Raw genomic sequence first — 26,924 nt, forward strand, 5'->3', positions numbered from 1 at the left:
ATGCATGACCTCTGATGAGCTCAGAGGAACCTTTGGAGAGAACTTCCCTCATCTCTGAACGGGGACCAGATCAGCAGATAAGTGAGACTGCGAATAAGGGATCCGTGGATCCAGGGGCCCCACTGTATCTTGAAGAGGTTTGTGTGTTTGAAAATCAATTAATGCAAGGCTTCCTAAAGTGTAGGTCACAACCCACTGGTGGATCGCAAGCCCATGTGGGTCATAAGTGGGGACTTCCTGCCTGTGGGACTGTTTGGTTCCAAATTGGAACCATTCCAGAAAGAAAGAGCACAAATGACTTACCAAACATTCCAACACCACAACCCACTTCATCCTCTGCAGTGGGTTGAGACACTGCTGGCCAGTCTCCGGAGGCCTCTTCTGGTTTGCGCCAGGCTGGCAACCAACTCTGTGGGCCTCAGAATGGCCCACAGAAGCCTCTAAAAGCTACTTCTGGTTTTCAAAGGTAGCTTCCAGTCTGACTGGAAGTAGCTTTCAGAGGCTTCTGCGAGACTTTCTGAGGGCCACAGAGGCCAACAGAGTGAGACACTGGCCAAGCACAGCACAGAAGAGGTCTCCAGAGATTGGTCAGCAATGTCTCAACACACTGCAGAGGATGAAGTAGGTTGCTGGGCTGGAATGTTCTGGAACGTCTGAATTAATGTTTTAAAAAGAATAGGACCATTCATATGTCATGGTGCCAATCACTAAACCATGGTTAGGTGATTGAGACTGATCATGAGCCCTTCCCTTTCATAGTTTCCATGACATCCAAATCAGACAAACTACAATTACTACTAAACCAGTGGTTTCTAAACTGGTGGGCTGTGACCCACCAGCTAGGGAAGCACTTGTCCCTGCCTCTTTAAGGGATGGGGAAGGGGAGATTTTTACTAACCTCCAGCCAATGCCAGAGTCCGGGGCAGGGGGTCCAGGAAGCCCTCTACAGAGCTCCCTGCACCTCCAAACATCTAAAAGAAGAAAAATGGGGGACACTTCCAGTTTACATTGCGAAACCACAAGTGCCTATTTTTTCCTTATACATGTTTGGAGACATGGGGAGCCCTACAGAGGGCTCCCCAGACCCCCCCCCCAATCTCTGGTGCTGGATGGAGGTAAGTAAAATAAAACTCTCTCATCCCCGGCGGCAGCAGCAGCATGATCCAAAAGACTGATTGTAGCCATAGCCCCTTGCCCACACACACTTACAGAGCTTCCCACTTCCTTGTAGGAGTTTGGCTAGCACTGTACTAAACACAGTTTGCCTCCAACCCCGTCAATGAAACCAGAATCTGAAGTTTTATTTTGCCCAATTTAGAGGTCAAGGAAACGATAATGTCAATAATGGAAAAGAAGGGGAAAGAGGCCTGCTTGTGATGCCTGAATTGAACCTAAGAATGTGAGCTCAGATAAAATCAATACTGCAACAGACATAAAATCATACCCACATAAGAAAGTATACAATCCCCCAAAAACCCCATTAGATATTTTTTAGTCTAATGAATGTCTATGGTTTGCATTAACATGACAATTTAAACAAGTGAAAGCAATGGACATTTTAGAAGGAATCAAAAATTAAATTACCTTTGGTTTTTTGTTCAGCAGCCTGAAAAACAAAAGCAAGAAAAGTGGTTAGTAGCAAGATTTTTACTGAGGACATCATGAAAAGAAACTTGCAGCCCTGACAATCAACCACTCTATACACACAATACAGAGGTTCTGGTGATGACTGCCACACAAATACAGGCTGTCTAATTCAACACTCTTGAATGGCTAGTGCCATTCATGCGAAGCGGAGTGAAGAACAGAGCTTTTTTATATAGCCATTCACTGGCAGGTCAGCACTTGTGGTATGTACTAGTAGTATACTTCCTTTGTTTCTTTTGGGTGTAAGAAATATACAGTTAAGTTTAATGAATTAAGGATATCATTTGAACATTCTAAATACAACTTCTAAGTATGTTATTTCTGCATGTATGTTTAGACCAGGGGTGTCCAAACATTTTGGCAGGAGGGCCACATCATCTCTTTGACACTGTGTGGGGGGCCGAGAAAATAAAGAATTAATTTACATTTACAATTTGAATAAATTTACATAAATGAATATATTAGAGATGGAACTTGTATGAATGAATGACGGTCTTGCAGTATCTCAAGGCCTATAAAAGGCCTTACACAAAGCAAGGCCAGCCTTTCCTTCACTGCCAGTGCTACATCACAGATGTGAAACAGCAAGTAGTGGAGCGAGCCCTTGTCCCACAGCTCACGCGAGAGGTCGAACAGTCATCCTCACACTGAGAGCAGTTGCGTCGGGCCAGCATGGGCTCCAGCAAGTCTCAGGCGGGCCAGAGGCTCATTGGAGACTGGGGGCTCCCCGAGGGCCTGACTGGGAACCTCTGAGGGCCGCAAGTGGCCCCCAGGCCGGGGTTTGAGCACCCCTGGTTTAGACCTAAGCAACACAATACAGCCCCACTCCCGTATGATTTTGCATTATTTGACCAAGACTTAAGTGCTCATGCTCCCTCCTTTCCTTATGTAGTGAAGTTCCTTGTACACACTTAACTCCTGTTTCATAGCACGCCATTTTGTTCAAACTGGGCAAACTATGGTTTGCACAAATCATACTTTACTTACAGAACATGGGTGCAATTTCCCATTCTGGTTTGTAAGAAAACTATTGTTTTCCTGTTCAGATGAAACAACAGACAACAGTGAGCTGAGAACCAGGAAGTAAAGGTAGGAATTGTAATACAAGAAGAGGAGGGAATGGGAGGTGGAAGAGGAAGATTTGAGGTTTATTTGTGCAGCATCAAACCATGGATTGGCATGGAAAGAATGAAAGAATCATTCCTTTCCTGCAGTTACCTGGGCAGCCCAATCCTGAGCTGCCCCGGGTGTCCACACTCAGCGGCACCGAAAAGAGCTGCCACCGGATCCTGCACCTCCCGGGCTACCGCGGGAGGTGCCTCGGGAGAAGGAGCCATGCCGCCGAGCATAGGATTGGGTTCCAAGTTCCCTATTATGCTGAAAGATCAGCAGACTTCCCCTGAAGCCTATGCACAGTGCTGAGATATCCCTAGCACACTGGAGGGAACTCTCACCAATTTCAAACAAGGCACTGATATCAGGACACTGAAAAGTTAATAAGCCTCTTTATTATTTCCAATGGAAAATAAGTTCACCCAACTTAACCCCTGCCTTCACCCCATTAACATCCTCATTAAGTTCCAATGTCGGAGCAAAAGTTGAGGACGTTACCCATTCCAGTAACATTTCCACCCTGGAAATGGCCAGTAACCATTCCACTGCAAACATCCACATGAAGGAGGACTGATACCTCTACACTTCACAATACTCGACCTATTGATCTGAGCAGAAAATACTTCCAAATAACTCTTTTAAAATCCCAGCATTTTTGTATTTTTCCCACAGCTACACAGGTAAAAGTCAACCACATAATAATCAACTCTTCGAGGAGATTGCATCTCTTCTCTTATAGAGTTAACATGAGATGTCTATTTTTATATCCACTTCAGATACAAAACTGTAACACATATTTAACACCACATATACGTGCAATATGAACAGTGATCAATCTTGGCAAACACATGGCATATAAACACATCCAACTGCAACAGCCTTGCCAACACGTACATGCATGCACACGTAAAAACACACCATATTTCTATATGCACCCTTGGAACAGCAGTATGTTACACAGTCAAGTTCAATTATAATTTCTAAACAGGGTCATCAGAAGCTATTAAGCTGCCTGAGAGCCCAATCCTGAGCTCGGGGCTCCGGCTTTCCGCCAGAGCACACTGTCACAAACATGTCGTAAGGCACATCTGTGAGACTTAACACTGGGCCAGCGCCCATGCTAGCCCAGTGCTAGGCTAGCGCCGGGTGGGCACCCATCTTGCGCTGCTTGGCGGATTCACTGACAGCCGAGCCATGGCACAGTAAGTGGGGGCGTGGGGAGGAGGCGTGGGGAAGGCGGAGAGAGGGCAGGCGGGAGGCGTGCCAAGGGGAGGGAGTGGGGAGGCAGGAGATGGGTCCGATGGAGCTCAGCTCCACTGGATCCTGTCCAATTGTGCAGGGCTTGCCGCCCTACGCGAATGCTTTCACCTTACTGCTGACCTTTGGTCGATGGTAAAGTGAGTAGCCCCACTGCAGGGCTGCTTCCCTTACCTGGGAGAAGGGGATGAAAGTCTCCTTCTCCTGAGGCACCGCCCGCGGCAGTTTGAGGTGTGCAGGATGCGGTGGCAGCCATTCTCAGCGCCGTTGCAGCCGCATGCTCCGGGCAGTTCAGGATTGGGCTGTGAGGCAGCATATAGCTCTACCACTGCCCTACCAGCTCCACTGCTTCCCCCTTACTGGCTCCTTTTTATGCATGAACTCTTGAATCAAAGCAGAAAATGTGAAGCACATTGGGATTGTTCCTTGAGTGCTCCACATTTCCTCCTTTGTAGAAAGAGTTCACATAGAGGAAAGAGCAAATTTGCTGCTTCCCCACTTGGCTCTTTTAGAGCACCTGGTGGAAGAACGCGAGGGAGCTACCATTGATACTTGCCTATAAGTCGAAAAATTTCTGCCAAGAAATCAAGTGTAAGTTGTTTCCTTTCTGCCAATGAATCAAGTGTAAATTGTCTCCTTGACTTATCTGCAAGTCACTCGGGGTAGGCAGCCAGGAGAAGCCCAGAGGAGAGCAAGAGGGCAATGCAGATATAGGTAATTTGTCTCCAGGGCAATGAGGTTGTAAGCTGCAGCCAAAGTTAACCTTTTCACTACTCCTGAGAAAAAAAGCAAGCCAGGGCTCAACACTTCCATTTAAATCAAGCAGGCCTCATTCTCTCTGGCAGGATCACAGCCAACCCTTCTGCACCCTTGTTCCATTTTGCAAATAGTTGGCAGAGGTTTGGTTTTTAACATACCAGGATGTAATCTTTCTTTCCATCTGAAACAAAGTCCCAGGCTACAATTCAAGAATACCACCCAGGGAAAGCAGTGGGGTCTACTTCTGAGCAAATTGGGTTGCAACTATGTGCAGCTGTGCTTGCTCACACTCATTCCTTGTTGCTTGTCTCTCCACTGTGAATTTAATTGCACACTCCCAGTTAAGTGCTATATGTTATATGTAGAGCCTCTGGCTTAACACACCAGGCACCTTAAAGAAGAATTTAATTAATGGTTCTATCAGTATGTTGCTTACAGCGCACTTACTCTGACAGTGTTTACAAAAAGGTTGTGAAGGACAGAATTTAAAAAGTTAATAAAATATATCTTAGGATCTTTTACTAAATTTTTAATAAATTGAAAACTCTATGGTTCTTAGGTAACAATTACTGGTAGGTTATTTTTCAGGATCTGGCCTCGGGTAAAATCAGACAAAATTAGTCAGACACCCCTCCTAAGTTTAACACCTGACTTATCCGAAGGTCACAGAAAATTTCATTATCTTTGCTCAAAACCTGACCTCATCTGTGAGACTGACTTATACCTGAGTGTCTGCAGTAGATTGCTGCAGAGGATCAGAATGTAGCAATCTCACTCCTACCTCTTCACAGACTCTTTATACCAAGCAGGCAATGCAAGGCACATTGGGAGCATACCCTGCATTCCCTCTTTTATTAAAGAGCCACCCAGAGGAAGGGGCACATAAGGAGTCTGGCTCTGTGGCAGCAGTGTGGGGGGGGGGCTGGGGTGGCGGGCACCCCCTGCTTGCCATCCCCTGCTCAGGTCCCAATTCACTGCTTAATGCTAACAGGCTCATTCTCATCATGGATGGGTCAGCCATGACTCTAAATGTTCTTTTCCTCCAATAGCTTGTTGATTTGCACTCTCACATGGGAGCAGAGAGGTTATGCCGTCCTTCTTAACACACACAGCAACAGAAACACATCACAGAGATATACATATGGATCTATTCACTTTGGTGTGTTGTGATAAAAAGAAATTGTGATTTGCCTCTTGAGAGATGAGTGCACAGAACACATGTTGAAAAGATTACTGAGAATGTACATAGATAGAATATCTAGTTATACAAACTGAAATACATGTATAAAATAGAACCATGAAAACTTAAAATCTGAATACCACACAAAATGATGCACTGGGCAATAAGACACTTTACTGTATTTATACAGAACTCCTGACACTAATTACAAAAGCAGTTAAATTATACAAATTGAGCATTAAAAATAGCGTAGAGCAGTGATTCTCAAATTAGTGGGTCGGGACCCACTAGGTGGGTCGCAAGCTAATTTCAGGTGGGTCCCCCATTCATTTCAATATTTTATTTTTAATATATTAGATTTGATGCTACAATGGTATGTGACTGCATTTGGGGAAATGTAACAGACCTCTACTTTTAACAAGCTACTATGTATTTTCTTTTAACAATGATAAGTAAATGGGACTTACTCTTAGGTAAGTATGGATAGGATTGCAGCCTAGGATTGCAAATTTTTTTCCTGCTTAATGATGTCACTTCCGGTCATGACATCACTGCCAGTGGGTCCTGACAGATTCTCATTCTAAAAAGTGGCTCCCAGTGCTAAATGTGTGAGAACCACTGGCTTAGAGTGCCAATGAAGATTAGATTTTTGGGAGGTGGACTTAGACCTGGAAGATCCAGGTTCAAATCCCCCTCAGCCACAAAGCTTCCTGGGTGACCTTGCGCCAGTCACTTTCTCTCAGCCTCACTAACCTCACAGGGTTGTTGTGAGGACAACAGGAGGGGGGCAGCTGTGTACACCGCCCTGAGCTCTTTGGAGGAAGGGCAGTATAAAAAATGTGAAAAATAAAAAATAAAATAAAAATAATAGATTGAGGAATGAAATATGTTTATGTCTTCAGGATATTTCTCTCTGCTATCTGCAATAAACTAGTATAGTTCAAACTAGTATAGTATAGTATAGTTCAAGCAACATTTATACCAGTAGTTCCGAAAACTTGCCCTGAGCCGTGGCTCCCTGGGGATCCATGGAAATCAGCCAGGGGAGCCAAGGAATCCTTGTGAAATACCCACTGCCATATACAATGTATAGTAGCCCTAATGGGGAGCCATGGCCAATGGCCTGGTAGGTCAAGGAAGCTGCAACTCAAAAAAGTTTGGAAACCATTTCATTACTATTGAAGAAAATGAAATTAAAACCATCTTAACCACTTCAGCCACATTACTGAAAGCTGTTTTAGATTACAGCTACAAAATGAAAATACCTAACAAGCTGTTTAACTTAAAATGCTATGAATGAAAAAGACTAGGTATTAAGAGGTGTTAAAACTTAGTAATAGTATAATGGCCAGGATCCAAAGGGCTACTGAAAGTGCACACAATGGTGTGGATATACCCAGGAGTTGACTTGTCCTTTGAACAGTGGGTTGCAGTGCCATATCATAACCTATTTCTTAGTTTGAAAAGTTGCTTGCTACTTGGCATAGGAGCTGCTATTTGAGAAGTTCATGCCCTAAGGCCCATTCAACACATCAAGTTACAGAGTCCCTACACAGGCTTAAATGGCTTCAACCCTAAATCCACACAATCCCATGCAAAGGGACTTTGTGGCCACCCTGTAGTTGTTGGCCAGGGTATCAGAATCTGTACATGTTTCAAACTCCTTAAGTCAAGAAAGTATTAATAACAATTTGAATTTATTTTAAATGAAAGAAAAATCCTAATTTATGACAAATGATGCATGACTCAAGATCAAATTAAGGATGTAGAAGGGATCCTGATTTTAGAGGTAGGCTACCTCAGAATGCCAGATGCGAGGGAAGGCCCCAGGTCTCCTATTGTATTATGTGCTCCAAGAGGCATCTGGTGGGCCACTGTGAGATACAGGAGGTTGGATTAGGTGGCCTTTTGGCCTGGTCCAGTCGGGTTTTTCTTATGTTCTTAAGGGAGAAATTATGATTGCACTCTTATACACATTTACTTGGAAGTAAACACCATTGAAATCAACCTGAACTACATGTTTTGTTGTCAGATTATGAGTAGTTAAATTCTTACCTTGACTTGCAAGTAGAGCAAGTTCAGTTGCTATTGAACTATTGGTCAGTTGCTATTGGTCAGTTGCTAACCACTCAGAGTGGTTCAGCATATTAAACCCTTTACACAGTTTTCCTACCAAAAACAGCACCCTGGAGCACCTAATTAACTAATGAAGTGCCCTTGAAGAAAATGGCACTTTAGGAGTTAACTAACCACTCTAGGTGTGTAAGGTTAAATGGGAAAAGGGAATGGGCGTAAAAGGTAAACTGTTCTCAAACAGTATGGTCCCAATCTGAGCAGTTCCACCTCACAAGTCAAATTAAGAATTTTACAACACGTGATTGACATCATAGGTGTCAATCATAAGGCTCGTAGGTCAGATGCAGCCCACAGAAGCTGTTTTTCCAGCCCAAAGGCTCTTCCAGCACCACCACCTGCTGCTGAGCTGTGTTAAGGTGTCACTACAGAAAGGGTAGCCCACCTAATAATTGGGCTCTTCCATATCTTGAAAATATGATCAACATTTGCATATTTTCTCTTGTCGTTTGCAGCTAATTAGTTACTAAGTGAGAAAAAAGTGCTTATTTCTGGTCATGATCTGATTAATGACATCATTTCTAGCCTTCAACAGGCATCATGAATGCTATTTGGCCCACTGTATAAAACAAGTTTGACACAGCTGCATTACACTGTAAACATAGCATGTAGTCTGAGAGTACAATCCTCACCTTTTGTTGGGTCATCGGAAGTCCCTTGCACCAGCCTAAGAGTGTCACAAACATGCCATAAAAGTACATTCACACCTCCTTTTGAGTCAGCTGGGCTGGCTCAAGGACATGCACCGGCCTAGAGAAGCCGAATCCAGCCTTCACGGCACCCAACAATGGTTAGGTTGTGCCAGTCGAGGACAGCTGGTTGGAGAGGGTGGTGGGGGGGGGGAACGGGGCTGTTTCAGGGCAGGGAAGGGCAGACTAGGCTCAGGAGGGGGGTGGGACTGACCTCTGGCATTGAGGCCTGATTTTAAACCCCCCCATCCCAGACTGCCCAGCATTACACTGGGTTGCTCAAATCAGCACTAGCTATTTAGCTGACGCAGATCCAAGTAGCCCCATAGGGGTGACTGCCACGCAACATGGGGTAAGGGGAAATAAATCCTCTTGTGCTGGATTCACCTCCTAACCTGAGCTGGAAATGGCAGAGGCCAGTTGGCCTGCCTATTCCAGTGCAGGTTACGATTGGGCTGCCCATCTTACTTTCAAGCAAATATGCTTAGGACTGGGGTATGTGATGGGAAATCATGGAAGAGCAGTCTGAATTCTTTATCAGTTATATGCAAACTTGATTCAGAAAAGTAGGGGAGTCACCATAAACATGTATAATAGGATTCCAGCTAATGAGGACCTTTAAGTTATTCCATTCTTTTCTAAAAAGTAGTTATATTACTACAGTGGTGCCTCACATAACGAAATTAATTCGTTCCGCGAGTCCTTTCGTTATGCGAGTTTTTCGTTTTGCGAAGCGCATTTCCCCATAGGAATGCATTGAAATTTAATTAATGCGTTCCTATGGGCAAGAAAAGTCAGAACAAAGTCAAATTTGGTTTACAAAGTGTTTATTAAGTGCTCTTTAAAGGCATACATACTGTACTGAGGATTTCAAAAATGGGGGGGATGCTGAGTGGGGAGCATGAAGGCTGTAATCCTGTGCGCACTTTCCTGGGAGCAAGCATAATGGGACTTACTTCTGAGAAGACATGCACAGGATTGTGCTCTAAGCTGGGGAGGAGGACAGAGCAGTTGCACTCAATTGCTTGCTTTTGATCATGGGGGGAAATGTGAAGGAAATGGGACAGTGAGAGGGTGAATGAGCGATGGGGGGGATGCTGAGTGGAGAGTTTGAAGGCTGTAATCCTGTGCACACTTTCCTGGGAGCAAGCACAATGGGACTTACTTACATAAACTGACATGAAGATCCTCCCATTACTAGGGTGGACGGGATCATAAACTGACATGAAGATCCTCCCCTTACTAGGGTGGATGAGATCATAAACTGACATGAAGATCCCCCCTTATTAGGGTGAACGGGATCATAAACTGGCATGAAGATCCCCCCCTTAAAACAAACCAAAACAAAAAAAAATTCGTCTTGCGAAGCATGGGTCATAAAAATTCGTTTTGCGAGTCACCAAAAATCGCAAAACGCCTTCGTTCTGCAAGTTTTTCGGTGCGCGAGGCATTCGTTATGCGAGGCACCACTGTATTGCGTAGGGTGACCAAATCCAGGCACTGAAGAAACCACTAGAAAGGAGAATTTTTGCCAGGCGCCACTATTTCTGCCACAATATAATGATGATGGGATGGGTACCATCTGGCAAATTTCTTCTCTAGACCTGCAACCCTAATACTGTCTAAACAGCAAAGAGTTATAAATCACTCAGGGTTTTGTGAAACTGAAAGTAGTTGAATGGCCCTGAGACCAGTTACTGTTTTTCAGAAAGTGTGGTTACTGTTAGAAAAACTGATGTGCTACTAGGAAAGTAGTAATTCATACCTAGAAATCTCATTTAACTGCAGAGACCACAAATTTATTCCTGACAGAAGTTCCTGAGCTTTCCTGAAGAAATAATAATTTCCTGGCATTTAATCAGAGCAGTTGAAAACCTATTTTAAATATTGAAAACAAGGAAAATTATGTAAGACTTTCTACAATAAAAGAGGGCTTTTCTATTAACAAACATACACAGCTGTACCCACTATATTTCTTTCCTATGAAACTTATTGATTTTAAAAGGAGAATTTGCTAATAAAATAAGAACTAGATGTATCAGGTGTACATAAGATTTGAGGAAGTATTCCCAGCATCATGTGACCTCTATTTTTTGCATACTTCTTATGTTTCCCAACTAATGCTTCCACTTGGGTTGTTCTAAAACAGGGGGTCAAACATAGTGCCCACAGAGGCTCTTTACCCAGCTTGTGTGATAACTGGGCTAATCCAGCACCACCATCAACTGCTCTTAGCTGCTGAGTTGTGAAATGACACATTAGCAGAAGCCATTCTATTCAAAGGGTGGTGCTGGGATAATGAAGGGCTCCCAATTATAATGCAGTGCATCCTTTCAGCAGCACTGTTTCTGATAAGGTGTCAGTGTTGAAAGGGCAGCCCATGTGATAAATGGACTTTCTCAGCGCAGCCCTTTTAACAGCAAAACTTCTGCCAAGGCACTGGGAGAGTCAGGAGAAGGCCTCAGAAGGGAAGGAATGGTATCAGGGAAGGCACAGACCAAGAGGGGTAAGAGAAGGAGGGGGATAGGTCCTACCAAGCTATTTGGAGAACCTAATTAGTCTAAGCCAGTGTTCCCAAACTGTCAGTCAAGACACACCAGCTGGTTGCATGCTGAATTTTTGGTGGGTCACAAAAAGGTTTCAAAACATTAAAAAAAAAACCAAAAACTTTTAAGCACCCTTGCCCAGTTTCCAGAAGAAAATTGTTAGCTGGAATGCTAACTTGTGGTATGAAGTAATATTCATATCACCAAATTAAAGTTACATTTTCCCATTTTCTCTAGTAATTGGCATGCCATGAATCATGTGTGAACATAGTTTCAGGCTTTTTCCTGGCCTGGAAGTCACTTACTGCACATCTTGCTCTCCAGTTCAACCTTCTGGGTACTCTGGAATAATTGTAATGCTATAATGTAATGGAATAATGTAATGTAATAGGACCCCTATTATTATTCTGAGATTTTCACATAGTCAGGTAGGTGTTATTGACTGGTTTGATTTATCCAGACACCAAGTCCTTCCTAAGGACCTGGGATGCCTGGTTTTTATTCTATTTTGATGTTATAAACGCTGTCACAAAATATAATCTGTTTCCGGTAATGCTGCTTTTTGCAACAGATTGATGGTAATTTCTGTGGCCACTATGCTGTTCAGGTGCTCTTCAAGGTGTTGGAATTGCACCAAGGGTGCCAAATACCACTGGGATCACTTTGGTCTTCTTCTGCCACAGCCTTTCAATTTCTATTTGTAAATCTTTGTATTTTGATGTTTTCCAGTTCTACTCTGCTATCACCTGGTATTGCTATATTAATGATAAAGGCATGACAAGGTAGCAATAATGATACACTGGAACATCTGTAAAAAATACAAGCTACCTGCAGTCAAAAACCGGTGGGACCAACAAATTAAAAAAGTTATCAAAAATGAATATTATGGGATTTCCAACTACAGACAGACAAATATCTATTGCACAATACACCAGATTTAACTGTAGTCAAGAAGAAAGAAAAACAAGTCAAAATTAATAATAATAATAATAATAATAATCATAACTATGATTTCTTTTTTTGTCTAGTGTCAAAAACATTGTCGTTTTTAAAAGTGGGTCCCAAGGATAAAACAATTCCAAAGCTGTCCTAGGTGTTCCTAGGTAAGGAAAAAAAGTGCTTATTTCTGGGCATCACATGCATGTCACTACCTGCTTAAAGACATCACATCTGACAATGACATCAGCAGCCGGCATGAATGGTATTCAGCCTGCCATATGAAATAAGTTTGACACACCTGTTCTGGACAGGAATTTTGGGCTGCAATCTAAACTGGACACACCTTAAACTGGACTGCTGAAAAAGCATCTTCTTTGGTTAGTCAATTTGGAGATCATACTATTAGCAATACATATATACATGTCTTCAGGTGAACAAAACCAAACTTATGCATAAAGTAGTACCTCCCAAATACTTATTTCTTTAGTACTGGTTTGTTACAGTGCCCTTTATCCTAGCTGTGACTGACAGCAATTGTAGCCAATGGGATGAGTGCATTTGACATAGCACGGGACCAATCAGTGCCATTTTCCTGCCTTATAGGAAATAGTATCTCCTATAGAACCATTTTGTACACTACTCAATCTTTGGGAACTGTATCCCCTAGGTCCTAGGACAGTGGTTCCCAAATGTTTTAGAGGCCCTAGGCTGCTGCCTGATTCATAAATGCCAAGGGGTGTGGCTATAATTGTGATTGGACAACACTGCTTCCCCCCCCCCTAGCAGCTTGTTTAACCCCTGATGCAAGTAGCCTAATCTGCCCAGTCAGTTTCACAACCCAACAAAAACTGGTAAAAATCCACTGGTGGGTCCCAGACTCACTGTTTAGGAACCACACCCTAGGAGGTAAGTCTGTATTACAACAGCACACCCAAAAAAAAAAAATCCCTGCAAGGGATACTGGTGGAATTGTTCTAAAATATTAATGTTACATCATTAAGGACAAACCTTTTTCTGAGCACCTTCCTTCTTTTTCTTTTCTTCCTGCTTTTTCTTTTTCTTTTCTTCCATCAAATGTTCCTCTTCTTGTGTTTGTTCTTTCTCCCTGTTTAAAATGTGAGATTGGGAACTGTTTTAGAGAGACCTATTCTACAGAACACTGAATCATGCACAAAGTCATATTTTCAGTTATCTTTCACACAGAGCAAGGGTGGCCAACCTTTCAACTTTAGGGCTCTTTGATCTTTAACAGTTGTGTAGATGCGGGGAATTTCAGCAGGTGCAGCCTCTCATCTGTGAGATGACAAGCCACACTTGCTAAAATTCCCCAACTCTACACAACTGTTAAAGGTCCAGGAGCCTTAAAGTTGAAAGAGTGGCCACCCCTGACTTAGAAAAAGCACTATAAAACCTTGCAACTCTGTTAAAGCAGTTGGTATTTAGACAGAATTGATATTTTGATACTAATTAATATACTGTTAATAATAAAAATAACCCTGCAGAAAAACAATCAAAATTATACAAAAGGTACTTTCTACACGAGTACACCTTCATTTCTTCATTAATTGAACACCTGAGAAACGTTCTGACTGAAACTGACACTGAGGCAGCCATCTTAAACATTTACGTGGGAGTAAATCCCAATAGACTCAATAGGGTTTACTTCTGAGTAGACATGTATAGGCTTGTGGTGTGAAATACATCTAAAAGCAAATGGTTAAAAATTTAAAATCTGAAACCCTCCAATACTAGAAAGGCACTTTTTATTTACAAAGTATAAGCAAAAACAAGAAAACCAGCATAATCTGAGAAGTACAGGTGAACGCTCCCTTTGCCTCTGGAGGCTTTTCTGAGCACTGTAGAGGCTGCAGGCATCTGCCCACGGCCTCAGAAGGGCTCAGAATAGCCAAAAAGGCCAAAAAAATAGCAACTTCCAGTTTCCAGAGGGGCAGTCTAAAACAGTAAAAATGAAATAAAACCCGTATATAATATATACCACCTATATGATAGTGGTTACAACTGATAAAATGCTTTACAATTGATTAAAATGTTAATTTGGAATAAAACACAACATTGGTTTCACCAATTTTCATTTTTGGATAACACCGACATCCCCTCCCTCCCCCAATAAAACAGTTTTGGACTTCCTCTACTTATAAGGCAATCTGAGGCCCAGGAAATGCCTCAGAAGGAGAAAATAGTCAGTTTTCCTCCAAAACCTGGAAGTCACAATTTTTTTTGCCTTTTCAGCCATTCTGAGCCTCACAGAGACCACAGGTGGATGTCTGCAGTCTCTGTGGGGCTCAGAAAAGCCTCTGGGGGCGAGGGAAACACAGTTCTCCTCAGCTCCCAAGGCTTTGCACAGATGAAGTCATTTAACAATGACGTCACTTAAGGATGGGGATGTGAGAATGCATCCCCATCGTTACATGATGCACACTTGTAACAGAAACAGAGCAGGGGAAGTGCTTAGATAAGAAAGTATTAAGAAAAATCACAACAAACAACTAGTTATCACAACTCCAACAGCGTGCCAAGTGTAAACTCCACTTAAAACCACTAGCCCCTCACTACGATTAGAAATAGGCAAGTGATGCCCAAGGGGGGGGGAGGAAATGGAATATTTATTTTGAAGAATGGGTGTATATTCTCATATTCTTTATTATGCATTTTAAAAATACGTTATTTTTCTGTACTTGAAGTCAAGATATTAAAGTATTTGTTTATTTCAAAGACTAGTTAGCACCATATAAGAGAAAAAACCAAGCTACAACCACATATTATATATTTTCAGATATAATACAGAAGAGATGCACACAGACAACCTAATCCACACTGTACAGAATCTGGTTAAACTAAAATACAACCCATTTAAACATGAATTTAATTTAAATCCAGGAATTTGAACTTAACTGGTCTATGGATCAGGATACATGCATTAAGTAAATACTCAGATTTCTACAAGATATTGTCATGCTGCTTTCAATAGGCATAGTTACAGCTCATTTTCCAACTCATTTCCAGCTGGTAGCACTAGAAATCACTCTCATGGGCACTGTGCTACAGGTTGTAAACTGACAAATTTGAAAGGGGGGAGGCAGGAAGTCTGTCACTCTTCTGTCATTTTCACCCAGTGTCAGATATCTAGGGTACAAAATCCTGACCTGTTGTGATAGCTGATGAAACTTTTGACCCTGCATCAGAACTCTATGCAAGATCAATGAACTGTGAATTATGTTGTTAGGCAGCCAGCAGCTATAAAAACTCAGCTAGAAACAAGCCTTTCTTAAAGAGGAAATTTGTTCAAGACTCAATTATCTGTCTATTTCCAGTATAACCTCAGCATGAAGCCTTTAAAAGGGAGCATTTGAACAGTGTACAGGGAGTACTAAGCAGCTCAAACTTCATACAAAAATTTGGAAAGATACATATTGGCTAACCATAGGCAAATTTAAAACAGAAAGAAAAAATCTCAGCATTACTGGGGTTGCTAGATGGTTCTTTTTTCTTAAGCTATGTGTTACTGAGAAATATGCGGTGAGGGCAGACTCTCTAGAGACATTTAAAAGAAGACAAAGGGAAGAGTCTCATATGGTAAAATGTAGTTTTCTTTACTACCGTTAGCACTTCCATCACAGGATTCAGAAACTACAACTCCCAGAATGCCTTGTGAATCTACCGTTTTGTCTTTTATTCCTGCTGTGCCCTTCCTGCTGTGTTCCTTCCTGCTTTATAACAGGAAGATATTATAGAGGAAAAAGGACAGAGACAACCTGTAATGCAGTTTCATAGAAATTGAAGGAAAATATCTTGTGTGTGCACACATTGAAACTGTGGATTTGGTGGTGAGCACGAAAGAACATAGAAAGAGGGAGAATCTTGAAGATTTCAGATGTGACTGTACAAGACAGAAAATAATATTAGAAAAAAATGGCATGAAAGACCTTTAGAGATTGTTCATTTGGGTTAAGTGGTGGTTAGTAAGAGGAGCTTGTAAAAGACACTGCCTAAAGTCTACTATAGCACAGAATGAGGACTATCCAATGGAGCACCATCACAAGAGAAGGAAGTCAGATAAGGAGCAAAACTTTTAAATAATGAAAAAGATCTTAAATATAAATATGATAGCCACAATTTTAAAAAATGCTGCTTTCCCCAGGATAATAATAGTTGTTTAGTAATACAGGTGTGCGCTGCTCAGCACCGTTCCACCCAACAACTGACCAAATATGCTAGTGGTCACCCAAGATCAAAGTCTAATAGGCTTTAGTGCCAATCCGCCCCCACACACTCTGCAAAAACATAAAGGCAACGAGTGAGGCTTACTCCCGGGAAAGTAGGCAGGGATTGCAGTCTCCAGATGCCCACTTCTGCATAAAAGCCTAATGAGCTCAGGAGTGTAGTTAATGAGCGATGGTGTAGGCTTCCTCATGAGGAAGCTGCTTGAACCATTCACTAAAGAGGCTATGCCATGTCTTCAAAACTAGACGTGATAGGGCAAAATGGATGCCATTTTTGGAATCAGCACTCCAACTATACCCAGAAATTGGTGTCACGTTTAAGGAAGCAAAATGTGTGTTGGCCTGTGAATGGCATGCCATAGATCATGTGTGAATCCAATTTCAGCCTTTCGTCTGGCCTGGAAATCCCTAACTGCATGTTTTGCTCTCCAGTTCAGCCTTCTGGGTACCCTGGAATGACTGTAAAGAATTGGGAAACAGTCCTTGAAATCCATTTCTAGGGAGAGTCTAGGAATGTCTACACACACACACTCACTCTCTCTCTCTCTCTCTCTCTCTCTCTCTCTATATATATATATATGTGTGTGTGTGTGTGTGTGTGTGTGTGTGTGTGTGTGTGTGTGTGTAATGTCTCTAGCAGTCTTGGGAACATAGGATCCCAATTATTATTAAATAAATAAATTATTATTATTATTAATAATACATAAAATATTTCTTTCTATGTCTTTTCTTTGTCTAGTGGGTCATGATAGTTTGTCGTTTTTAAAAGTAGGTCCCAATGCTAAAACATCTGTGAAGCGCTGAACTAGGTTACTGTTTTTCAAGAAGCATTCCTTATACCTGAAATTTAATTTATAAATAAATATAAATATATAAATAAATAAATATATAAATAAAAATAAATATATAAATAAATAATGTATTTCTATACTGCCTTTCTTGGTCCTTAGATTTCTCCTTAGACTTTATTCAAGGCGGTTTACATAGGCAGGCAAATTAAATCCCCATAGGGATTTTTACAATTTGAAAGAAGGTTTCTATCTTTCAAGAAACCACAACATTCAGATGTTTCTTTCTTGATCTGGTCGCACATTCTGGCCTCCATCCTCCCACGCTCAGAGCAGATGGAATAGGTCGGCTCAGCTTGTCAGCTGCTTCAAGGTCGCACGGTGCCGGTGGCCTCGAACTGGCGACCTTGTGGATGTTATCTTCAGGCAAATGGAGGCTCAACCCTCTAGACCAGACCTCACCAATGCTCTTTTAAAAAATGCATTTAAAAAAAAGAAAATCAACGATTTTCATTCATTCTGAGTGTCATAAGCACAAGTAGTGCTGCTAGAAATCTTACCAGCACTGAGTATAATACTCTCACGGACCAATGCTATCCAATGCTGGTGCAGTGGGTCCACTGGAACCCACATTGTATCCAGTGTTGGATCTGAGCAGGCAATTGTTTCCTTACCCCCTGTCAAGCCCCAGCCTGCTCAATGGGGCTATTTGGAGCTGCACCAGCTAAATCGCGGGCACAGAACCTAACAGCCCATGTAGTACAGGGGTTCAGATGAGGTGCAGGTCTCCTCCACTGTCTCCACCCGAACCCCCTGAACCAACCCCCTCCCTCCTCCAGACCACCCAGCACATCACTTATGTGCTCTGGCAGCCATCAGGCAGAATATGGTTCCTGTGGGATGGTGCAGGCCTTCCGGGCACCATTCACTCCCAGGATGTTGAAAAGCACTTTATGGTGCTTTCATTGCAACCAGCACCAGTGCTGTGCTGCAGCACCAGCTCTTGGCAGCCTTAGGATTGGGTTGCCTGTGTCCTCTTGTCTAGAATATGACCTGTAGTTTTTAGGAGGATATACTCTGACTTGCATTCAACTATAATAAGACCACAACATGACACCAAGAATTCATTGTGGTCTTGAAGGTAACAGATCTATAGGAGTATCTAGTTCATTAGCTAATGATAAGCATTTCAGCCTCAAAAGTCATCTGGATCAGTAAAAAGCAACACTGCATATATTAAAAATGCTTGCACATTTGTAGTTTGGCACTTTGGTTTCATCATGATTATTGAGTCTCTTCTGTGGTTATCTATGAATAAGCATTACAGTGGTTACTACAAAGGAGGTGGAAAGTTAATAACCCATGGAAGGTCTTGCTGTAATAATAATAAGTATGTAATATGTAAAATATGAAATGGAATATGAATAATATTCCAATTTCAATATGAAATGGAATATGAATAATGAAAATATGTAATATGTAATAATATGGATTCCCACATGGCACATTTCAGAGTCCCTCTCTACTAGTGTTTATATTCAGCCTACTGAAAATGGAATCTTTTGGTTGGCAACCTTCAGTCTTGAAAGACTATGGTATAAGCCTACAGCACCCGGTATTCCCAGGCAGTCTCCCATCCAAGTACTAACCAGGCCTGACCCTGCTTAGCTCCCGAGATCAGATGAGATCGGGCATGTGTACTCTGAGATACACACCATGTTATAAACCAGCCTGAAATTTTGGTGGCAACCCATAATATCGCAGAGAGGGAATCTTTTCACATGCTGGCAATGAACCAGTCAACCAGATATGAACAGACTTGGATTTCCCAGTAGCCGAGATATGCAACAACAGCTGCCACGCACTTGCCAAAGCAAACAGGTTGCTGTGGGATTCCAAAAGACAGCTCCTTCTGTTTGAAGGACCAGAACACCACTTTGAACTGCAGATGGATATGATGCACAGCAAAGACTACATGAGTCCTTGAGATAGTTCAAAGTCAAAACTAAAATTATTTTTGTCCAAGTTGGCACTTATTACACAAGTGTACATGGCTTTGGAGATGAACATCCTGTCCAGTCCTGCCAACCCACCCCCCACATTTAACTTGGGAATTCTGGCCCAAACTTGCTTTTACTGCTAGAGTACAGTCCCAGAACACACAAAGCAATAGCTGGTCTCTGAGCATTAGTGAAGTGTCTCTTCTTTTACATAAAAGTAAACCTGAGCAGCAATGCATACCCTCAAACTTCATAGAAAAGTAGTTTCCAAGTTATTTGCTCTTAAGGTAGCTACAGCTTTTGCAGCAAATGTAAATAGCTAATTAGAGTTCACTTCACACTGTTTCCTACAATTTGGCCTCCAGGCAAGGAAAAGGCAAGAAAGATAGGGAGTTACAGCCAAAGACAAGCTGCTGATTTGGACTCCTTAACTTAATTCACTGGATCTTGATCAGTTAAAAAAAAAAAGGGATACAAACAAAACACTTTGTAAAAACAAAACACAATGTATCTGGCATGGAAGTACTAGCTGGATAACTGATAAAGAATGCACTCAACTGAACACATCCAAGCTAGGAAATGGGCTACAAATCAAGGTTCTAAATCACCACCTAGGTGCCTAAGGTAATTTGTAGTAACTAGTGAGGAAGCACTTGTGACAAATCTGAAGCGATTCCTCATCCAAAACACACACTGTCTTACAGGCAGCTAATTCTCATCCACATTTCTCAAGTTCTCTTATGAAACCATAAAAAAAAAAGTAGGCCAAAAGTCTGTCCTGCAATAGCAATTACATTTACTTTATTAAAAAGGAAATGTAGTTGGACTAGCACTGGCCTGAAGCAACTGCTCTCAGTGTGATGGCCAACTGTTCAACCTCTTGCGTGAGCTGTGGGACGAGGCTCCCTCCACTGCTTGCTGTTTCACCTTTGTGATGCAGCAATGACAGCAAAGGAAAGGCTGGCTTTGCTTTGTGCAAGGCCTTGAGTTATTGCAAGACCGTCATTCATTCATACCAGTCTATCTCTAATATATTCATTTATGTAAGTGTATTCAAATTTGAAATGTAAATTAATTCTTTTCCCCCCCAGCCTCTGACAGTGTCAGAGAGATGATGTGGCCCTCCTGCCAAAAAGTTTGAACAACCCTGGGCTAAAGCAATGGTGCTCCTACATGGTGGAGTAGGCTTCTCCTCAGTTTCACTCGAAGAACAGACATCCGCCTTTGCAAGTCACCGCAGACACTCGCCTATAAGTCGACCCCACAGATAAGTCGAGGGCAGGTTTTGAGTAAAAAATCATGGACTTTTCTATGACCATCAGATAAGTCGGGGGTTAAACTTAGGGGGTGTCTGACTATAGTTTTGTCTGATTTTACCAGAGGCTAGATCTTGAAAAATAACCTACCACTAATTGTTACCTAAGAACAGTAGTCTCTAATTTATTAAAAACGTAGTAAAAGATCATAAGATACATTCTTATTCTTTTTAAATTCTGGTCATCACCTTTTTGTAAACACTATCAGAGTAAGTGCACTGTAAACTACATAACAATAAAACAGTGGTTCCCAACCTGGTTTCCATGTACTCCCAGGGACACTCATCAGGACCTTTAGGGGTACTTGAAAAAGAATGGAATAATGGCAGAAAAAGGCAGGTCCTGCTCCAGAATGACTTGCAAGGCAGGAGCAGCAAGGCAGGAAGGAAGGTAGCTGGTTGGTTGTGAAAGCCCCACCAATAGCTAGTTTTTGGTCATCAATTCATGTATGAACCAGTGATTGAAAACCAGCACAGTAAAAACGCTGAAACATAATATGGAAAGTGATCAATCACCCAGAATTTCTCAGCACACTTCTGGTGCAAAACAGTGCAAAGGCAGAGTCTTCTGTTTCTCAAACAGATAAAAAGAGAAAACACTGTGAATAATACATGAAGTCTGGGTTTTCATAGAGAGGGGATGAAGGCTTGTATTATTGCAAACATTTTGCTAATATGAAGGGTACAATTTATGGAAATGGGCTGCTAAGGGATATGCAAGTGAAAAAGGTTGGCAACCACTGCAGGAGAACCATGAATCAAATCCACTTTTAAGGTGTCTGGTGTGTTAAGCCAGAAGCTCTACATACAACATACAACCCATAACACATAACTGAGAGTGTGCAATTCAATTCACAGCAGAGAGATGCAGCTGCATATATTTGCAACCCTTTTTACTCAGAAGTAGACCCACTGCTTTCCATGGGAGTTATTCTTAAATAATGGTGCACTGAATTGTAGCCTGGGACTTTATTTCAAATGGAAAGGAGGATCCCATCGTGGTGCTGGAAAAAAAAAAGACTTCTGTCAAATGCATGCATTTGCAAAAAGGAATCAGGTTGCAGCAGCAAAAGGCAATGGGGGAGAATAAAAGGTTAACTTTGGCTGGAATTTCCCAAGAAAGTTACTATAGAAACAAATGAGCCTGCTTTAGCAAGAAAGGAAACTTTTCAGAGTTGAAAGGTTCTGCCTTCTGGTTGACCCGGAAATAATACGAAGTGAGAATTGGAGCTTGATTACTTGGCAAAAATTTTATATACTGAGTATCTACTTATATAAGACAGAATATACAGTTCATGATTTAGTATGTAATGTCTTAACTTGGTCCACCTTCTGAAATAATCAGGAAAGGCTAGGTCTGTTTTCTTCATCCTTGATATATGAAAGATTAAGGTGTTCAGCCTGGCAGAGTTTCTTCTGTGATGCATTCTACTCCTTCTGTAGAGTGGTCTATCTAACTTAGACCACTCCACTTAAAACTGAATCCTTGACCCTTAAAGACATAAAGATTACAGGTGGGGCCTTGGTATACGTGGGGGATCTGTTCTTGGACCCCTCCCCACTCATATAGAATTTTTCAAATATTCAAATTCGTGAAATTCGCCCCATTAACCCTGCTGAAGAGGAACAGAGTTGGGCTCTGGTCCCCTCCAGAGAGCTTTCTGAAGCCTGGAGAGAAAGCACACATTCACCTGCTGACTCTGCGGGCTTCAGAATAGCCTGGAGAGGCAAAAACCCCACTATCGGTTTCCCAAGATTTCCCAAAGTGACATTTTTTGCCTCTCTTGTCAATTCTGAAGCTCGCAGAGGCAGCAGGTAGATGTGTGCTGCTTCTCTGGGCTTCAGAAAGCCTTCTGGGGGAGGGTTCCCTCTGGAGGGCTCAGGTGGAGCAGAGTCTGGCTAAACACAGGTCCAGGGGACCCGCGCTGAATCAGAGCCATGGATGTATAATCCGTGGATAAACAGGCTCCACCTGTATTTCCTATGTAAATAAACCATGGGGAAAATGTCTGCCTTCTGAAGTCAAGTGTTATAAATTAAGCACAAGAAGTTAAGTACAACAGTATATGATTGTCTTGATCTTGCATATAGGTGTGCTTTTTGGACTGGAAAATCAAGTGTCGAGATTCAGCCTTGAATCTAAAGAGCTATCACCCTATATAATATCAGCACAACAAGTCGCTGAGCCTGCTAGGATGGGTCTCTTACTTCAAGATCATAAAAAAGATCCAGAATTCCATGTCACATTCTACTCCAGAGACACTCAAGAGAACAATAAAATATAGATAAACCCTAAACCTCTTCTTGAGTTTGGAGATGAGCAGTGGGATTGCCACTGTGGTTGTGTTGACATTCTGAACATCTCCAAAGTATAGTGCCCAAGGGTCCAACCCTTCTTCTAAGCTTCAGCTGGGGAGGGGAACTTGCCCTGCCATCACCCTGTGGTGTTTTTAAGTGCTTAAGCAGAAGCACACAGAAAGCCTTGGTAATATGGCAATTGCGGGCAAACCCCCCCTTGTTACGGCAAACCGACAGGGAGGCTAGTTCCCAGGCTGAAGTGTGACAATAGCTGATACAGCACTCTGTGAAGAAGCACCCATTGTTCTCACCCCTGTATGAGATTCTAATGTGGCTTTATCTGAGAACTGAATGTAGCTGTTAATGTTGCAAGTACAATAAAAACGCAGGAGGAGGCTAGTAGAATCAGCTTTTCTCTCTCTCTGCTTTGAATCTAAAAGTCTGTCTCTCGTCTCTTCCTTGGCTCCTTGATTCTTTCCTGCACTTATCCAGCAACTTAGCCTGGGGGCTTGGTTGCTCCCCCAAGGGTCACTGCAACAACCCTATTCTTTGAAGATATTCCAATCACCTCCAAACTTCAATGTGATGTCAGGGACAATACTCCATTCCACTCTTGTTGGGAGAGTCAGGGTTCTGGCAATCACAGATTTTGGTTGGCTCCCAAGGCCAAACCAAATTTGTGGGCTCCTGTTTATGAATGAGTAAATGATTTTGTATGACCAGCTTCCTACCAACCTAAGCCTTTATGTCTCTTGAACACCATGGGCAGCACAATCCTAACTTGTGCTGGAATAGGCAGATCAACAGGCCTGCACTGTATCCAGTGCAAGTTTGGGGCTGGCTGAGGCTCCGAACAACGCAAGGGGAGAAAATTCCCCTTGCCGCTGGGGAGAGCCACAGCAATTCCAATGGGTCAATCAGATTAATCAGAAACATTCAACTAATAAAGTTATAACCTTGAGCCATTCTTCAAAGAATGCAAGAATGCGCAGAAATTGTATCTGAGCAAAGTAAGCCCTACAAAGTCAGTTATCCTATCCAAGATCTTTCAAAACTATTTTTCACTAGCAGGAAAATCATGCACAAGACATTAACTGCAGCAATTGCTAATATCATGTTTGTTGTTTCTGCTATTCAAGTCAATGTTGGAAGGAGATTTAAAGGACTGACTCTCATTGTGTGTCAAATATTGTTGAAAATTACAGAATATGGTATATTAAGTGCACTCAAATAATGTTCAGGATCCAAAGATCTCTCAAATACAAAAGAGCCCAGTTCTATCCTTTCACCACTACAGCAAGCAGTCACACCAAAATAAGCTTCAATGCATGCTACAGGGCTGACTAGGAGGTTTGGGAGAGGTTAGAGCCAGGGTGCTCAATACGTCGCTCACGATCGACCAGTAGATCCCGAGGCAAAATGAGTCGATCGCGGAGCCCTGTCTGTAGGCACTGACACACACACACACACACACACAGGGCTGGCATGCCGCAGTCACCCAGCCTGGCTCCCCCCGAACTCTGCCCCCTCTCAGGAGCCCCCGAGCCTTCGAGGCGAGGCTGCTCAAGGTGCGCGAGGATCGCGCTGGCCACAGGGCAGAGGATCGGGGCCGAGGCTTGCCGGGCAGCTCTGGGCACCTGGCAGGCTCCCTCCTCCGCTCCATGCTGGCTGCGGGGCTTCCTTGGGGGGCATCAGAAAAGGTGACGCCAGAGGAGGAAGAGAAGGAAGCCGCGGGAGTCTGCAGAGCCGAGGACAGCCGGGGAGGAGGGAGCGCAGCCCAGCAGTGGCGTGCCCGAGGAGGAGGAGGAGAAGGAAGGAGCGGACCTGAGGGGAGGGGCGACCCCAGCCGCCTACCCCCCGTGGGGCTGTCACAGGAGGCGATTGTGAGCTGCGCGCTTGGGTCACTGAGGCCAGTGATCCATGCGCCGCTGAGCCGGGGGGCGCACGGCACTGCTCAGGCGGCGGCCAGGAGGCGCTGCCGGCCTCGGGGGGAGCTGAGACCCAGAGAGAGGTGGGCACGCGTGGCAAACTTCGGGCACAAAGTTGGACCGGGGTGAGGATGAGGAAGATGGTGGTGGGTTCCCAAATCAGACACTGGGGAGGAAAGTTCAATGGAGGGGTCCTGGCTTGGAAAAGTCCCTGTTCCCCTCTTGCCTTCTTGCCCCACTCACTCTGCCCCCCACTTGTCCCATCCACTCAAGATCCATTCCCCTGGCCCTCATTCATCTATCCCCCCCCCAGTCACTTAAGCCTGGCTTGGCTAGACCACCCTAGTGTGCCACTAACGGTCCTCAGGTGTGCCCTGGGGGGTTTGGGGCAAGCTCAGGCATTACAAAGTAATTACAAGTTTAAAATAAATAAAATGTATTGTTATTGTAAAATAAATAAAATATATTGTTATAAAATAAAATATTGTTTATTTATAAACAATAAAAATGTTTATAGTTAATTATGTTGTGCTGTGCAATACTGGCTCATGCAGTTATGCAAGGTACACCAACATACATTGTACACATAAATGTTATATGTTATGATGGGGCGAACATTGTAAAAAAACTCTGGCAGATCTCCGGGCCTTGCTGGGTTTCAAAGTAGCTCTCGAGCCAAAAAAGTATGAGCACCCGTATTTCCCTTACCTCTACATAAGTCCCTTAATCACCAAAGGATCTCCATGGACCTGCACTAGCTATATAGCTGTCCAAAAAGATGAAGGGGACATGATGGAAGGACCCAAAGGGAACAGCACAAGTTGGATACACCATTTCACCTATAAGTTGTCCCCTTAATCCAACACATTCTGCCCACCCTGCCCAATTACCAAAATCAGCAAGGCCTCTCCTGGTCACCACTGCACAGGAGATGCTCTGTGGCAGTCGCAGCAGCCTGGAAGCATGTGCTATGCACACATCCGTAACGGTGTCAACTACACCATAAAGTGTGCTCTGCTACCAGAATACTAGTTCAAACTGTGGTGCCAAGTCATAGGATTGGGCTGCAAGGGTTTGTGAGCATTGTTTCCCAGGAAGCTGAGCAGACACACAGCTCAGAGCTCAGCTGACCCATAAGTCAGCTATGATGTTGGACATAAGTACTGGAAGATGCCCCATAGCAAGCAAAGGAGTGCGCACAGTGGTGCGGACACCTTACAGGGAATAGCATTTATGTGTACACAACTAGAGTATTTAAAATTTCCTCTTTGAACTGTGGATTATACTATTCTGGATGCCTTTCCAGGTAGTCCCCGAACTTGAGATAATTTTGTTCAATTTTGGTTATTTGAATTGATTTACAGATTTATATTTAGATTTTATTGGTATGATTACCTTAATAATGTCCATACTGTTGTAATATACAATTGACAGAACATAAATCTGATATCTTCCCAAGTACTCTTGACATAGAAATCTAAGTAGTCCTCCATGACACAAGTCTTAATGCTGGGGGTACCCACTTTAGTTTAAAAATACTAAAAGATCATCAGTGTGACTCTTCGGATGGGTACACTTTGAAAGGTGACCAGTGCAGTCTTTTTCTCTCCCACCCCTGAATATTCTGCTTCTACCTTCACACAGGTGCCACCATTCTCTTGAATCCTCCTCCTTCCACTTACAGAATCAGTACACCTTCCTCAGTTATTCCCTTTCTTCACCACCTACTCACAGGAAGAAAAAGCAGTGGAGGAAGGAGGGCCTTGCACAAGAGTTGCATCACCACCCCACTCCCATGCCAATTCTCCATTCATGTTTTATTCTAGTGTAAAAGCAATACTGGAGTAAGAAGTTAACTGGCTTTTTTTATAACTACACAGAGTTCCAAACCAGATGTGGCAGAGGAGCTGCCCACATTCCTGTCCCATTCACATATAAAAGCATGGGGGGGGGATATCTACACTTGACAAGAAGTGCATGGAAGAGGGATGTAAAACTCACCCCACAATGCTGTGCTCTGCTGCTTTAAGTCATTTCTCCAAGTTCAGCTTTAGCAGCAGGAGTAAGCTGACTTAAGGGGGGGATAAAAGT

At 42.9% G+C, this 26,924-nt stretch overlaps 1 protein-coding gene across 2 annotated transcripts in view; it reads right to left on the reverse strand.

The window, feature by feature from the left end:
- TNRC6C (trinucleotide repeat containing adaptor 6C) overlaps positions 1-26,924 on the reverse strand; it is a 159,727-nt gene that overhangs the window by 114,423 nt on the left and 18,380 nt on the right. For both annotated transcript variants that reach the window (XM_066613470.1, XM_066613469.1), the window contains exons 2-3: positions 13,272-13,368; positions 1,585-1,606 (exon numbers count right to left, since the gene is read on the reverse strand). In XM_066613470.1, the coding sequence (XP_066469567.1) occupies positions 1,585-1,606; positions 13,272-13,334 (85 nt within the window). In that variant the 5' untranslated portion in view covers positions 13,335-13,368. The remainder of the gene's footprint in view (positions 1-1,584; positions 1,607-13,271; positions 13,369-26,924) is intronic.

This window comes from Tiliqua scincoides, chromosome 2, assembly GCF_035046505.1.
Source record: "Tiliqua scincoides isolate rTilSci1 chromosome 2, rTilSci1.hap2, whole genome shotgun sequence".
Taxonomy (NCBI): Eukaryota; Metazoa; Chordata; class Lepidosauria; order Squamata; family Scincidae; genus Tiliqua; species Tiliqua scincoides.